This window comes from Mercenaria mercenaria, chromosome 5, assembly GCF_021730395.1.
Source record: "Mercenaria mercenaria strain notata chromosome 5, MADL_Memer_1, whole genome shotgun sequence".
Lineage (NCBI taxonomy): Eukaryota > Metazoa > Mollusca > Bivalvia > Venerida > Veneridae > Mercenaria > Mercenaria mercenaria.
The window spans coordinates 79,830,131-79,847,126 of record NC_069365.1 but is presented as its reverse complement, the minus strand read 5'-3'; the positions used below and the strand labels follow the sequence as shown (position 1 = coordinate 79,847,126).

At 35.7% G+C, this 16,996-nt stretch overlaps 3 protein-coding genes across 4 annotated transcripts in view; 2 read left to right on the top strand and 1 right to left on the bottom strand.

Moving 5' to 3' along the window:
- Positions 1-2,869: 2,869 nt before the first annotated feature.
- LOC123557738 (tripartite motif-containing protein 2-like) lies at positions 2,870-6,133 on the top strand. Its single transcript, XM_045349389.2, has one exon. It carries the CDS (start codon positions 2,940-2,942, stop codon positions 4,860-4,862), a length of 1,923 nt encoding a protein of 640 aa, XP_045205324.2. The 5' UTR covers positions 2,870-2,939; the 3' UTR covers positions 4,863-6,133.
- A 2,962-nt stretch (positions 6,134-9,095) lies between these two features.
- On the top strand, positions 9,096-10,238 carry LOC123558565 (transcription intermediary factor 1-alpha-like). The gene has a single exon (XM_045350438.2). It carries the CDS (start codon positions 9,096-9,098, stop codon positions 10,236-10,238), a length of 1,143 nt encoding a protein of 380 aa, XP_045206373.2.
- A 1,061-nt stretch (positions 10,239-11,299) lies between these two features.
- The window catches only part of LOC123558566 (atrial natriuretic peptide receptor 1-like), a 28,007-nt gene continuing 22,310 nt past the window's right edge, over positions 11,300-16,996 (bottom strand). For both annotated transcript variants that reach the window (XM_053544106.1, XM_053544105.1), the window contains exons 18-24: positions 16,180-16,326; positions 15,349-15,472; positions 15,092-15,160; positions 13,750-13,924; positions 13,225-13,323; positions 12,382-12,473; positions 11,300-11,754 (exon numbers count right to left, since the gene is read on the bottom strand). In XM_053544106.1, coding sequence (XP_053400081.1) covers positions 11,647-11,754; positions 12,382-12,473; positions 13,225-13,323; positions 13,750-13,924; positions 15,092-15,160; positions 15,349-15,472; positions 16,180-16,326 — 814 coding nt within the window. In that variant the 3' untranslated portion in view covers positions 11,300-11,646. The remainder of the gene's footprint in view (positions 11,755-12,381; positions 12,474-13,224; positions 13,324-13,749; positions 13,925-15,091; positions 15,161-15,348; positions 15,473-16,179; positions 16,327-16,996) is intronic.

The following is a 16,996-nucleotide window of genomic DNA, read 5'->3' as shown; positions in this document are numbered from 1 at the left end:
TGTGAAAGTTTTCTTGATATCCAGTTAATATTCGTACCCAAATTGGCGAATAAAGGTTAGACTTTTCGTCCTCTATACTGAATGAATGAGTGTAAATCATAACTGACTAACTGACAAAAATCAAGATATCTAGTTAACGTAAGTGAATATGTGGATGACAGTAGTGGGCACTAACAGGCAGTTTTGTCCTGTTAAGATACTAAAGTGGATAACAAGAGTTTTGTCACTTGTCAGATAATAACTGAACAAGTGACATTTTTACGAAAAATTTCGAGATAAATAAGTGGATATGTGGTTGGCAGAAATATGCCACCATAGTATTCCTTGAAAAAGTTATCATTTAGAAGAGTAAGTAACTCGTGTCCTGAGCGCAACGTCATATGGTGTCGTTTTTACTTCTTTGGCGTTCCTTGCCTGCACTGCAATTATATACTCGCGTGTTAAGTAAATAACTGACATGTTTTTCTACAAATGAATGGCACTTTGCAAGGATGGTAAAAACTACGGTGTTCCGTTAGGGCCAGCGCCGGCTCCCTGTGAAGCGCGACACTACGATGGTGAAGTGCGACAGTGCGATGGCGAAGCGCGACAGTACGTTAGTGACACTACGATGGTGAAGCGCGACAGTGCGATGGCGAAGCGCGACACTACGATGGTGAAGCGCGACAGTACGATGGCGAAGCGCGACAGTACTACGGACTGTCACCATCGTAGTGTCGCGCTTCGCTATCGTACTGTCGCGCTTTGCCATCGCACTGTCGTGTTGTCACCATCGTACTGTCGCGCTTCGCCATCGTACCGTCGTACCTTCGCGCTACAGGGAGAAAGCGCTGGTCCTAACGGAACAGGTAAAAAGACAGACTGAAGACTGAATGTATCCTACTGAAAGAAATAGACACGGTCCGAATAATTAGATCACCCCTAGTATTATGAAACTTAAAAGCAAACGAGATCATCTTGTACGTGCAAGCTTTCTATCAGTCAAATGAAACTACGTGTAATATTGATACAATGTCATACTACATTTTATATTAAATACAAGACCTGTTGTTTATTCACAAAAATAAATTGAAAAGTATATTGGTGATAAACATGGCACTAACTGAATTAGATAGATTAAAAATTAAAGTACATGTAACATCCTTCACTTCTACCTTCTTACATGTTTTATTAAACTAATTACGTATCCTATATTTTCAATCGCTTGCACAGGATTGTCATAGTTAATAGACGTTAAACCCGATGTATTCATTAATTTAAAAGTATTTTATCAGGTATACTGGATCTCGTTGCTATTTAGATATTACAAAAAAGTTTAAGTCACAAAAATAGTGATGCATCATTTGGGTGTTTCATTTACATAATAGGTCGCTGTTAAAATAAGAATTGAGGTTTTATGGGGGAAAACCTTTAAACGTTATGGAATAGAATCCGTTCAAAGTTGAAAAAAAATGCATATCGTCTTATATATATGAAATAATTGTGAAGTCACTAAAGTAATAAATTTACCCATTCTTAACCTTTTTAATCATCTCAATATCAATAAAATAAAAAACAGCATTCTGTTGTTGTGGGAAACCTGTAAAAATAAGTTGGTATAAAAGTGGTGCACGATTTAAAAAGATCGGAAGTATGACCAATTTACAAAAATATTCATTAAATTAAGTACAAAATATCGCTCCTCAAAAAGGTATCAGACGACGAAAAATCAATGGACTGTAAAACAGATCCTAATAATAACAAATACACTGTATTAACAAACAATGACATTAATCTTCTTTAAATAATATCATAACGAGTTGTGTTGCTTCATTTGTACAACTTTAAAACATAAGAATCGATAATGAAACGTGTAGTACATTCCAGATATTGCGAAGAAGATCACAGAAACCGGTCAGCTCAGTCCGGTTAAGGTTAAGCGTAATATTCAAGCTGTAATCAAAATAACGAAAGACACTGAAAGAACTTCAACGTGTAAACGGGGATGAGACTGTCAACGCATTTGCAGGCAAAAGGCACGAAGGGAAATTATCCAGTTAGATTGATAGGGGTTATAAAGCAATTCAACCGTCAGATTCATCATCGTTTAAGTCTAAAAGAACGATAAGTACTCTTTGCCGCAAATATTATACAGTTATTGACTTATGTTGAAGTCAATATGTGTTTTTACGGACCTGTAAAAATGATATTGACCGAGGTCTGTAAAAACACATATACCGGAACATAAGTCTATAATTGTTATATCATATGCCCTTCCCAAATGCATTCATTTGACTGGCTCATATTTCATAAATATAAGAAAAGGTGATACCACAAGAGTCATTATCACTTTTGCAGGTCAATATCGCTGTTTGCGGACCCGCGCGTGCACTCATTTCGATCTATCAAATGAGCGCATTTGAGAAGGGTATAATATAGCATGATATTTTGTATAGAGATAACTGCTCATCCATGTAATGTTTCATTAATGTTTGTGTTAATGTTTTTTGTTTTTTTTCTTTTTGTTTGTTTGTTTGTTTTTTTTATCGCGGCATCTAAGCAAAGTGAATTAATCATGATCTATAGTATTTAAACCGTTCGTCATGGTTTACTCTGAAAGAAGAAAGAATGTATAAAACATCAATACTATTTCAGCTTTAAAGTCTAGAAAATGGTCAACAATCACAAACAGCATACAAAAGCATAATGGCATAGAAGTGTCTTGAAATTAAGTTTTTGTCTAAATGATCAAAGAGTTAGCGAGGTGTTTCAAATGGTAACTGCATCCGTACTATTGCATATGTCTTTAAATGGATTAATTCCCATTTTAATAGATCTTAAAACAAACACTTCAACGTTTTTAATCTAAAAATCTCTTATCAGAGCAATAATTCAGTTTGTCAGTGTTATTGACAGCGTGTTTCAAACTGGAGGTTTAAACATTGCTTAATTTGATAAATATGGCGGACTGCGTATCTGGTAAAACAATAAGCCGAACTACACTGGGAACATCGGTAGACTTTGCTGTTTACTGCGATATTTGCGCTCAAAGTAAAGAATGGATAGAAGGTCATGGCTACTGCGAAAATTGTGGAGAATATTTATGTGAAGCTTGCTTTGATTACCATTTGAAACCGAAACCATTCAGAAACCACAAATTGCTGAAGAAGGAGGATATGCCGCAAACGATTATTTCCAAGAATAAACTGCCGGATTTTGGGGCAGAGACTGGAGAAATCTGCCAAATACACACCAATGAAAAGCTGAACTTTTACTGTCCGGTGCACGAAAAGTTTTATTGTGGAACGTGTATTGCACTTAAACATAGAGATTGCGACAATGTTGATTATCTTCCAGACGTTGCCGGGGATTACACAAATAGTAACGAGTTTAAACTCGTGGAAGAAAAGGTTGAGGGTCTGCTAGTTCGGGCTGAAGAGTGCAAATCCAAATTGTCACTTGATGCCGACGCAAACAAAAAGCAAACCGAGAAAGTGCTGACACAAATTGACAAGTTCAGAGAAACTTTGATTGACAAGTTAAACAAGCGCGAAGAAGAGGTCACTGAGAAGGTCAATGAACATAATCTAAGAAATGTTAAAACTATATCAGATAAGTTAGAAATATGTGACAATGTGAAATCAAAAGTAGAAGATTTGAGAAAGGAAATGTTTTCCTTGAAAGCAAACAAGCAACACTGCCAATTGTATCTTCTGACAAAGAAACGTTCCGATGAGCTGGAAAAATTAAGTGAGAAGTTGCCTCAAACTGAAAATTTAACTGAAACAGGAACGTTTGAATTTTATCCCAACAAAAACATTGCTAAACTTTTGAGTCAACCAAACGCGTTCGGCGACTTTCACAAAAGTGATACGAATTGCAGGAATGAAATTAGCTTACAAGTCCCTGGAAAAAGTGTAAATGCGAATGTGGCAGAGATGGAAGATACTTCAGGCGGTAGCAAATTTAAGGAAAATACGAAAACTAACCCCAACAAAAGTAAGTTAAGCGCTAGTACACCTACTTTGAATGACAAGGATCCATTTACGTTCAAGAAATTGCACTCAAGTTACGACATAGATATAAAATCATGTTCAGGCGAAAACAAGCCCTGGATAACGGGTATTACAAACATCAATGAAAGTGATCAGCATGCAGTTGCGGTTTACAATAGTCAACTGATTGCACTTGTTGATTCGAGACAAAAGAAAATAGTAGCCGAAAAGAAGCTGAACTGTGGTCCTTGGGATGTGACGTCGGTGAAATCAGGGGAGATCATTGCTACTCTACCATATAAAAGCAAGCTCGTGTTTGTCAAAGCCTCTTCCGTGAGAGGCCAGCCGTCTAATGTGATGGAAATGAAGATAGTAAAGTACATTGATGTAACTGGAGATTGCCACAGTATAACGAATGACGGAGAAAATATCTATGTAAGTTACCAAAAGCCTGGAAAGATACAAGTTCTAACTTCAGACGGAACTGCCGTAAGAAGCATAGAGTTCGACGCAGACGGCAAACAGCTTTTTGCGGAACCCCAGTATATTGCATGCAATGCAAGCTTAAAACTCTTATACGTTACTGACTGGAACACAAATGCTATTACTTGTTTAACAACTGAAGGTCATATCAAGGAGACTTTCATAGATGAAACACTCAAAGCTCCAACTGGAATAGCAGTTGACAAAGGCGGAAATGTATTTGTAGCCGGTTACCATAGTAACAACATATTACAACTTTCCCCAACGTTCAAGAATGTTCAGCTTGTTCTTGATAAAAGAGAGCAGGTAGTTTGGCCACAAGCACTCGCATTCTCTGCAAAATTCAACAAATTCTGCATTGGCTTCCGCAATAACGAGGTCATGAAAATATTAAGAGTGAAGTAGCCAGCTGCTTTAAGACAGTTGGAGAAACATTTAGGAGTTCTTTAATATTTCATGAGCCGTAAATAACAGTGTGAAATGACATTTATTCTTCCTGGTATTAATTAACATTTTACCGATATTTAAAAAGTTGAATGTAGGAGAAAGATTGTACAGCTTAAGTGTTGCTACTAACATTTTACATTATTTTCATTGAAAACAAATACAAAAACAAAAACAAAACAAAACAACGGTATGCAGTTCCAAAACGTTTCAATGATATTGAAAGTGTTACGACATTTGTTAAATTAATAAAATATGATTTAAACAATAAGTAGTGAACATTGTGTTCCAAGATACAACAAAACAGCAATATTCTGCTTTATATGATAGTCGATTGCTAGTTGTTAGTTCACATTACCTTGTATGAATAATAATTGCAACATGAAGATCAGATATCAAACTAAAGCTAACTTAACCTTAAGATATAGCTCAAGAAGGACCATGATGAATTTAACAGTAGAAAACAAACTTTTGCCAAATTGTAAGTGTACCAGAGGGAAATATTGAATGGAACACGTTCAGGTGGGATGTCTTATTCATAAAAAGTTAAACGTTCAGTGTCTCGGTCCAAATTACTTGTTGATGCATGTTTTATTAAATACAAGACGTTTAGTCAGTACTTAGATGTATTAATCCATATTGTTTTAGTCTGTATAGAAAATTATTCCATAGACTTGGTAAAAGTTTATGGCAACAGTTATTGTTTTTTTTTTTGGTTTTTTTTAGGGGGAGTGGGTGTCAGATAAAGTTCGATTTGTCTGGTCAAACTAATGTGTAAATGACCAAAGAAGAAAATAGCTACTGCCAGTCAAACAAATTCATAACATGTAATCAGTTTACCTGTTTTCTAGTTGATAGTTAATAAGTCGGTTAATTACTTCCCTTTATATTGAAATAAAACCGAACTTCATGACATCACAAGAATGAAAGTCGGCATACTGATCTGCTTATTACATGTTCAGACTGCGTCATTCCATATCATTTCAAGGGATATAGGCTATCCGGCTTTAAATATAGCTTGTGGGATTTCCCACGCATTTTACTGACTAAACTTTTGTGTTCAGTATCCTTATAATTTATATTATCTATCTTCTATTTTTAACTTTGTATCCATATGTAAGAATTAGAAAATTGTACAATGTATATTTGCTAACGTGTATAACTAATCAGTGGAAATAATTGCAATATGTTGTTTGTTTCGCTTTCATTATCCAGCTGTGGCAATTCGGAAAAATACAAACAAGGGTAGTGTATTATGGTAAGGGATGTGGCAGTTCAGACAAATACAGTCATGATCAGCTTATTACGGTAAGGGCTGTGACAAAAACAAACATGACATGTTCAGCTGGTCATTGATTACTGACACAAATTTGGAAGATCTTGTACGCTTCAGTTGAGATAGTTTACACCCTGTCTTACATAAAGGAATCGATGATGATGCATCCTGTTTATAGAGGAAACATGTTACACGTATGACATGACGTAACACCGTCCCTGGGTAAATATCAAGGTCGTTTGTTTAAAAACGAATATCGGCTACATGCCGAAAAGAATATCCACTAGAGCTATTAGCAAAATTTGCCCATTTACAATGCTAATTTAATGTTTTATTTAAAGAATTATCGGTTAAACAGTCCTGCCATTCTTTGTGGGAAACTATTGTATAAGTGCCATCAAATTTATTACCAGTTATTATACTGATGTAAATACTTCCACACTATAATAGTGTTTTTTAGAAGATTGGCTTCTCTCTAAACGTCAACTGATTCGCGCTTAGAATTTTAGATGTTAGTTTCGTTTGTTTAGGGGGTGACGGGGTGGGAGAGGAGGGCGCTTAACGTCGCACTGAGACAAATATGGTCACACAATGACTTTCCAGCTTTGATGGTGGAGGAAGTCTCCAGGTGTCCCTCCGTGCAATGTTTCATCATGGGCGGGCACTTGAGTAGAACCATCGACCTTCCGTAAGCCAGCTGGATGGTTTCCTCACAGGAAGAATTCAACGCCCCGAGTGAGACTTGAACCCATATCGGTGAGGGGCGAGTGATTTGAAGTCAGAGACCTTAACCATTCGGCCACGGAGACGCCCAATACATTTTAATTAGGTTATATGGTAATATGCTAAATTTCGGAAATTATAATACATTATCATATTTTGAAAATCGCATATTGCCTCCATTAAAAAGAATGTTATGCGATTTTTATATTTCACAAACGTATATGTTTACCAATTTTACATAATCTTTAGTCACGTCCGCCTTCAGCAAAGAGGAAGTGAAAATTGAATCCCACTATTTGATTAGCTTCTATGAATTTGACTTATTTATCGCCTTGTTTGTTTTAAAAACAGTTAAGTAAACAAATGATACTGATACGTTGATAGCCTATGACAAGATGAAGGGTTCATTTATTAATGACATCTTGTGCTGGTACTGCTTTTCAGAAAATTTGAAAACCTATTTAATTAATGGAAAGTTTGTTCTGTATGTTGTTTGTGTTAAATTTAAATTCACGAAATTAAATCCAAATGAATAAGTTATTTTCCAATTCATTTTAATGTTCAAGGGTCAAATCTTCGAACTTATCCCCCTCGAAATAGCCGCTTTGTCCAAAAACCACAAAATTCACAAATCTTCGTGTCTACGAAATTAAATGATTTCCTATTATTTAATAAACCATAATTAATACTACAGAGGTCTCCATGACCGAGGGTTTAAGGTCGCTGATTTCAAATCACTTACCATCCAGCCATCGGAAGATCGGTGGTTCTACCTAGGTGCCCGCCAATGATAAAATAATGGACGGGTGGTAGCTAGGGTCACCCTACACCATGAAAAGCTAGAAAGTCGCCATATGACCTACAACGGTGTCGGTGTGACGTTAACATGCACCCCCGCCACCCCCCCCCCCCCCCCCCAAAAAAAAAAAAAAAAAAAGAAGCTGATAATACACTTGTAATTTTGCTATGCTGTACAACTTTAGTTTCGAAACAATCTGTGCTTATTCAACCGTGCCGTGATACAGTAAACACAAAAATACGCATTTTGGTGAGTCATAGTCTCAAACCAAAAGTCTGAAAATGGAACATTAGAAACAAACAAGACTTGGTGGATACCATTTTAAATGTGTACGGAATATGAGAAAACAATATCAGTATGACTTGCGCTAACAAATTATTGAAATATGATAATCAATTGATTCTAGTCATTTCAAAGTCTAAAATACTTACTATATATCTATTGATTGCACTGGTAGGATTTGATTAAAACAAATGGAAAGGGCAAGAAAAAATGTTTTTGTGTCAAATCAAAGTAACAAAAAAAAAAAAAAAAAAAAAATAAACACAGAAAAATTACCTTTTATGACACTCATAAAAGTTTTGTAACTGGTGTCCACTTAGCTTCAAACTGGCGGAAAATATTTACAATGAAAAAATAACAGCACGGTACATGTATCTTAAATATTTCGGTATGATAGGTTAAGAATACACGAATCATTAACATGTGATAATTACGGGGCACGATACACAATATAAGGTCGATTAAAGTTTTAAGTATATCCTATATCAGATAATTCAGTTTTCAAAATAATTTATCTGAACCTGATCCGTCTGAAGCCTCCTGTCCTAACTTTACCTACAGATAAATCTAAACATATCGTCAAATGGCTGCACCTAACGTAAACACTTCAAATCTGATAGTAGATGAGCTTTTGGCGAGGCCCTTCTATATCCATGACCTTCCCGTAAGGTAGAATTTTATTTCGATACATCAGTCCAAACTAAACTCTTTTTTTCTAATTTTAGTAACCTTGAAAACACTGACCGCACATGCAATTCCAACTTTGGCCTTAAAAAGCTACCTAAAGGTTCCATTTAAATACATCAACCCAAAACTTAGGTTATTGAATAAAAATTTAAGAAAGAAAATGACGCCGCTGCCCACCCAGATACATAGCCAGTCAAATAACATGGTTTTCAACTTTGAAATACCTGGTAAAAATAAAAAAAATCAAATCCAGCCATGGTTAGCGATCTTATATTAACTACGTGAAAATGCATTTACCTGTTTGGGCCTCGCGCGAACATTGAACACTGAGTCTGTAATCTAGATTTGAGATTAGTAGGAATTTTAAGGATACTTATTTCATTTTTCATATGTGAAGTTGAATAGGACGAAACCTTCATTTGATAAAATGGAATTAATTGACAATTCCACCGAGAAGCTACACCTTTCATCTGAAGATGACGACACACTTTACTGCGAAATATGTTCAGACACTGGTGAGGAATTTATTGTACATGGGTACTGTACAAACTGTAATGAATACATGTGTAAAAACTGTTTTGACTACCACCGAAAACCGAAACCAACTCGAAACCATATCTTATTGCTGAAGAATGCGATGCCAAAACCTACTGAGAGACCGACAGCATCGGTTTCACCAGACGTATGCACAGAACTTTGCAAGACACACCCCGCGGAGATTGCTGCATTCTACTGCGAAACTCATGACGAATTCTTCTGCAATTCATGCGCTGCCACAACTCACAAAACATGCGAGTTCCTTTATATACCTGATGCTGCTAAAGACTTTGCAAACAGTGCCGAACTAGAGAAGACTTTCTCTGACTTAAATGCCATATCGAAGCTTTGCGAAGAAAACATTGATCACGCCGCAAAAAATTCTGCCAAGAGTGACAATCAGTTAACAGCAGCGAAAAAGAGTGTAGAAACATACATTGAAAACGTTCAGAAGGTCCTTTCAGGAAAAGCAGAGAAGATTTATACTAAAATGGAAGAGATAAATACTGATAACAAAGACAACATGTCGAATGTATCGGAGACTTGCAAGTCAACAAAATCTGAATCAGAGACACTCAAGCAAAGCTTACAGGCACTGTGTGACAAGAAACAGTTTTGCCAATTATATACCGAAACAAAGAAAGCGGCAAAGGCAATAAGTGAACTGGACTTAACAGTTACAAATGCTGGAAACGTCAATAAAATTCAAGAATACAAATGCCAGTGTGACAAGCGCCTATTCCAATTAGTGACAAACTCAAGTCTTTTCATATGCATTGACCCCAATGACAAGAAACGTCTTTTCCCTCTTTATCAGTCGGTCATGGTGTCAGAGTCCTCCTCAAGAATCGACAATGATGTGCCAACAGAACAAGCCCCGAATGTTCCGGAGACCCTTGATGTCCCTGAACCGAACTTCCCACCTCCTGTTGTCCCACCAAGAAGATTTACAACAAGCGAAAGCATTGACGAGATATCCATTATCCAAGATGACGAGCCGATTTATGAACTTATCGAGGACAGGCATAAGTAGTATCAAAAGACAAACACGTATGACATTTAAAATTTTCTGTCACAGACTCCGGATGAAACAAAACTGGACGCGCATGATTCTGGATTAATGTGATTGTTCTGAACAGTTTCAACGAAGAAAATTAGGGCATTTGTCGCTTGGACTCAATTTGTTCCTTTTGATTGTTACTGTATCCTTATTGAGTTTTTTTCTATATCTATTTACACTGTGAGCATGCGTACCTAATATTCTTATATTGTCTTATATGTTTTATTTAAGACTGATTAAGATATGTGTAAATACCGATGCAAGGTTAACTTTTAATTACGAGTAACATGTAACCATGTTTGATCTTACCTGGAACATTATAGAAAAATACACGATCATACGTATATGTGTAATCTGCTTTCAATATTGTTTGCATGAAGGAAATCAAGTTAAATAATTCTTTACATCATAAATCACAACTATCCACAGGCAGCCTGAAGTTTTTGACAATTTTAAGAGTTTCTAATTATCAAAACTAATTAAATAAGATATAAGTTTTTCACACGTTTTAAGATACCGCGCTATGGGTGAACTGCTTTGTACACTAAAGGCGTGGGAAAAAAACTGAAAAGTTCCAAGAAAATCAGCCCTATGGACTGCCTTTTCATTTGTCTTGTGTATATATTTATTTTTTATTGATTGTTAAATATAAATTGAATATATTGCTGTATACACATGCGTGCATGAATGTAATGATATTTAATTATTATGTTAATATAGCAAAAATTTATTAATACAATAAAAGCTAACAAGTCGGACGGTTAAATATTATTTTTCAGTTTCGTGTCACTCTACTTCCTTGAAAGTCACAACCTATCTACAAAATTGCAAAAAAATGTCTTGGAGGAATTGTTTCATCTCAACACATCAGTACGTGATCTATGACTCATTCTCATATATGTATGTCACATTAGCCTGACAGGTGACATTTGACGTACAACAGAAACAATAAAACAGAACGTATGGGTAACATTAGGACATATTTTTAGATATTTTTTATGTATATATGCGAAACAAAAAGAACCAAACTATAATATAAGTAACATTAAAATTTATTCATACTACTTCCTTTGAAATTGTAATTGCATTTTAACAGCATGGTAGGAATTCTTTTGTGAACGAAAAACATTATAGAAACAATATGCTGTTAAAACAAAATGTAAATAATTCTCACTCATATAATCATTACTAAAACTTGAAGTAATTTTATTTTCAACACCCTTTGTCGTACTTGCATTTCAATTTTTATTCTTTTTGCTAACACCGACATATCACTCGTGTTCTATAGCTGAACGCTTAGATCAAATTACTTCAAGAGCATGGCACTGAAAATTCGACTCTATGTCTTAACATCTTTTTCTGGTACCATTGCAACAGTCTCTTAAGCTTCAACTTCTCTCTTTGCGGTTTGTATTAAATCGCTTCCTGGGTAAACTGGTTCACCTTCGTTGAATTCGTTCAACCAGTACGTCTTCATACTTCCTTTTCCCTACAAGATAAAACACATATTTGAGCCGTGCCATGGGAAAACCAACATAGTGGGTATGCGACCAGCATGGATCCAGACCAGCCTGCGCATCCGCGCAGTCTGGTCAGGATCCATGCTGTTCGCTAATAGTTTCTCCAATTCCAATAGGCTTTAAAAGCGAACAGCATGGAGCCTGACCAGACTGCGCGGATGCGCAGGCTGGTCTTGATCCATGCTGGTCGCATACCCACTATGTTGGTTTTCTCATGGCACGGCTCATTTGACGTTTTATGCAAATAAAAAACACACTTAGAAAAAAGTGTGTGAAAATCAAATACTAAGTATTAAATTTATTATTTTAACTATTTTCGTTCTGTCATAAGTCATTCTTGTAATATGCGTGATTTCCTTTTCCATTTTTAAAATTGTTTTAGTTTATACTAATTTATTTAAGCTCGACTGTGATGAAAGCTTAAAGCATATCTGAACCACTCTAGAGTCCGCTTTCAGAAAAAAAAACAGTACTGATGTCATATGAGAAGTCATTGTCGTGACCCTAATGGGGCTGACAGGTTAAGCAGCCGACACCTTGACCACTAGACCAGCGCTCCCCTTGTTTTGACTACTAGTATTCTTAATAGAATTTACCTTGACTTCGATTTCGCCTCTTTCCTCAATGTTGTACACAGGTGTAAGATCTAATAACTTCTTCGTTGAGCTTGATATATGAATTCTAAAAGCTGAAGGGAAAAAACAACATTCATACACATGTTTTTTCTTATCATAAAAAGCTAGGTCCATATTTTGTACGAGAATGATCGTCACCAAGCCATAAAGTCACCAAACCATAAAAAGAAAGAGTTCTTTTACATGAAAACCGAACAGCATACAACACATGTATATACTTTGAATTTCGTAAAAAAAACTGCACGAAGGGACCAGATTTCCCATAGTGCAACACCTTTAAAAGTTCAACATTTTCAAAAAAAGCTGATACATATGTCCTTTTTGATGCAACTGTCATAATGTCTCAGTGATGAAAGTTCAAATAACTAGGTTAAGCATCGTTTTCTCTAATTCTGAAAATTATGTAGTTATTTACAAATGGCATTTTGTTTGGCTTGGATTTCTTTTGAGGACTTTTCCTCTGTATTACAGAAGTACCTAAATATTATAAATCATTAATAAAATTTTATGTTTGAATTAGTTTAACGTTCTGACATTATTTCTAGTATTATAACCGGCCTAAATGATATGTATTTCCCTTAAACAACTTTGGTTTCGCGTAATTAGCATTGATGAACCTTTTAAGAACTGCATTTCATATACCAGTACAGCTTACACCTATTCAGCATTACACAATGCACTAAATTTTGTTAACATCAAAGGAACAAGGATGAAAAAAATGTATTTATGAAGAAAGACTGTTAAAAAATCTCATAGTGTACTGGACATAAAAATATAAGACTATAGGGGCTAAAGTGCACAAACGTATAGAATTGGACTCCATTCTTGAGGCTGTGTTAACGGTATCTCCAAACAAACAATATCTCGGCATTTTTAACCCTACAACACCAGCAACAACTGCCCCTGCAAAATAAAACATGTATTTTTTATAAGTAATAATATGTCTGATCAAACTGATGATAAATTAACAGCAGAAGAGTATGTTTGATCGGTTTTCTTTCAAGATCAGTATTTTAATTCTTTGATCATTGTCGTCTTTAATCAACAACACATTGCTAACCACTTCACATTTTGTTACTATAAAGTAGTATTCAAATCCACAAACGAATGCCATATTAAGACTGTAAATTGTTTATTTAAGTTCTGCTTATCAACAATAAATACTTTATATACATCCGGAATACATTTCTTTTCATTGTTGTCATTGTTTTTCACAAATTATACATCTTATAGTTTGTTTGTTAGTTATGAGTTATCAAATTACAACTTCCCAGATTAAATGATGGAGAATTTCAGGCGCGGGATGACACCTATGTGACACCGGCTTACCTGAGTGGAGACCTATACGAGCTTTGAGCAGTTCGTCTGGCATGTGCTTTATCTTGAAACTTTTCAGTGTATAAAGTATGGTGAGAGACATGTTGCTGATTTCTTTTGCGTGCTCGTCTCCTATCCTCTCCGGAAGACCCGATACACACATATAGGCATCACCAATTGTCTCAACCTGTGTAAAATAATATGTTCACACAAGCACAGTTGTACGTAGCATAATGCGCATGAAGAGATTTGCCTATCAAGTTTGGGATTCATAGGTCAAAACATTCCAAAATTATTAAGTGGAAACTTAATTGTAAAGTAAGAAACCTCAAAGTCAAAAGGGATCCATGATGAATGTTCTTTTCTTAACTATAACGCTCGTTGTAATATTAACCTTAGACCCACTGACTTTCAATTAAGGAGACATTCATTGCCCACGAACAAAATGTTTTTGTACTAGGAGTCACTTTGCCATTGGCCTTTAAACTGCTGTGACAATGTGCCTGCGAAGATCAGATCAAATCACTCTTAAAATATTGAGAGGGAATAGTTTTTGTAGGACTTTGACCATATGCCCTAAAAATCAATAAGGTTCACCCGCTATTCATGGCTAATGTGCCTAACAAGTAAGTGGTCATGGGTCATGCCTTCATAATGTTTTAGTTGCCGTTTTTATAGTAACAGTCACTTTGATCCACTAATTTTAAAATCAATATGCATTCAATAAGTCAGAGCAATTCGCCTACGAACTTTGATGATCATAAGCTAAGGCAATCTCAAGAATTATAAGCGGAAACAGTTGTTGTATTACTGTCACTCTTACTTGACCTTTGATCGACTTACCTTTGCCAACAGGGGTCACGTTGTTATTGTGGGCAATGTGTCTGCAAGGTTTAAGGATCATAAGCCAAAGGATTCTCAAAAATTTGAGTGGACACGGTTTTAGACTAAAAGACACTGTGACCTTGATCTTTGACACACTGACCTCAGAATCAATAGGATTCCCGAAATGTCCCTGACCAGTCAATACATTTGTTAAAGCATTTTTAAGTTAAAGAGTGGCAAAGGCTTTTGTACTAAAAGTCCAAGTCCGATTGACTCTTCATTATCTAAGTTCGAATCAAAAGTGCTCAAGCCCTGCCAAAGAGGATTTGAGTATCGAAGAAGAAAAGCGTCAATACATAACTGAACGGAACCGAAATTTCCAACAGACATACGTGTTTTCAGACAACATACGTTCCCTTTGATCATGTCATATAAATATGTTATGTACAGCCGAAAGCGCACATTTCTTTGATTACTTTGTTCAATACGCACTTTAATTGTAATACGAAAAAAGCATTTAAGCAATTACCTTATATACTCTAAACTGGTCAATAGCACTGTCGAATGCTGTGTAAAGGTCGTTTAAGAGATCTACAACCTGCAATAAAGATATAACCTAATTCTGATTTACTTTCACTTTTGAATGAGGCAAGAAAGTGCATCAGGCGGGTCTATTAGTGTATAATATCATCAGTTAACACGTTATTTTGTATATATAACCTTTAAATACGAAACAAGATCAAAATATCTTTTTTTCTATGAAACAAGGTCAAGATTTAAGCATGCCTGAATTGGTGTGCTTTTGCCACATAATACGGTAAATCCCACAATGTCTGAGAAGTAGATTGTCACACAGTCGAATGATTCCGGGACAACTCTCTGACCGGCTTGAAGCTGCTTTGATACTGATCTAAAAATTCAAATATTTTGTAAATAAGTTCTAAATATATAGAAACATATAAATGTCTTGTATTAGGCTGGTCACAAACAGCATGGTAGGAAGCTGTCAACTAACGTCATTTTCGTTTATGCACGTCTGTGTTCCGTGCTGGAACTGGTTTGTTGCAAAATTCATATTTGAGCCGTGCCACGAGAAAACCAACATAGTGGCTTTGCGACCAGCATGGATCCAGACCAGCCTACAAATCCGCGCAGTCTGATCAGGATCCATGCTGTTCGCTTTCAAAGCCTACTGGAATTAGAGAAACTGTTAGCGAACAGCTTGGATCCTGACCAGACTGCGCGGATGCGCAGGCTGGTCTGGATCCATGCTGGTCGCAAAGCCACTATGTTGGTTTTCTCGTGGCACGGCTCATTTAAAAGTAAATATAACCTATGTATTTGCTAACGTTAACAACATAAGCGACAGAGTTGTTTAAATAAATCCTTGATTACGGACGTATAAAACAAACACAATATGTGTTGTGTACGAGTTTTCAATGATAACAGAAGATATGATAAGATATTATTCATGTTAGACGTATTTACTTATTTGAATATTTGAGTTTGAAAAAAAATTTATACTAGCAAACAAGTAAACCCAATATTATTAGTTAAACTTATGAACACAGAAAAAAAAAACGTGTTTTTTTCCAAATTTTGTAGCTGTCTACATACTCGGGTAGTAGTTTGTTAAGGAGTTCTTCGACTTTCTGTTTTTCTTCAAGATAAGCCTTAGTCCTCTCTGCTGCCAGATGTTCCAAGTTGTCTGCGTAGTCAGACATTCTCTTCAGTAAATTGTCCATCATATTGGTTACCTTTCCCCTTTAAAATAAAACAAACTGTAGGTATATAGCAATTAACAGGCAGAGGTATTATTATTACATTATTTGACAGTAAATTTTCAAATGAAAGGATTGGTAAAACTTTTGCGGCTTGATAAATTTGACAAGAATCTAATTTTGATAACTGTTTTATTCTTATTTTAGCCTCAGTGCTGCATGTTTCTATAGGTTCGAAGTAAAGAAATGAAACCAATATTAACCCTTAGCCTGCTGCAGGCGAATTTAACAGCCTTTGCAAACAGCTTGGAACCAGATCAGACGCCGATTAAATCGGCGTCTGATCAGGTTCCAAGCTGTTTGCTACTCTGACAATATTTCTTCCAATTTTGGAGCAAATTGAATGAACTTTACAATTTTAGCAGACGACATTTCCAGCAGACGACAATTTATCTAGCATGCTAAAGGTTAAAACATACCACAAGATGAGTATCTTAACTGAACAAGATTTTATGTTTAACTGGTCATTTTACGTCTAAACAGGACAAGAAGAAAAGAACATTTTGTTTTCTTTTAGAACAATAACATACAAAACATCAAAAATACTGCATAGATATCAAAGGAAAAAGTGACTTGTAACAATAATGAGTGTATTTCTATACCAAGCAAAGGTTGTATTAAACATTCAGGTATGTCACTGTAGAATATTTGCA

Coding starts and splice junctions, on each gene's coding strand:
- LOC123557738 (XM_045349389.2), top strand. CDS start 2,940: ATGGCGGACTGCGTATCTGGTAAAACAATAAGCCGAACTACACTGGGA.
- LOC123558565 (XM_045350438.2), top strand. CDS start 9,096: ATGGAATTAATTGACAATTCCACCGAGAAGCTACACCTTTCATCTGAA.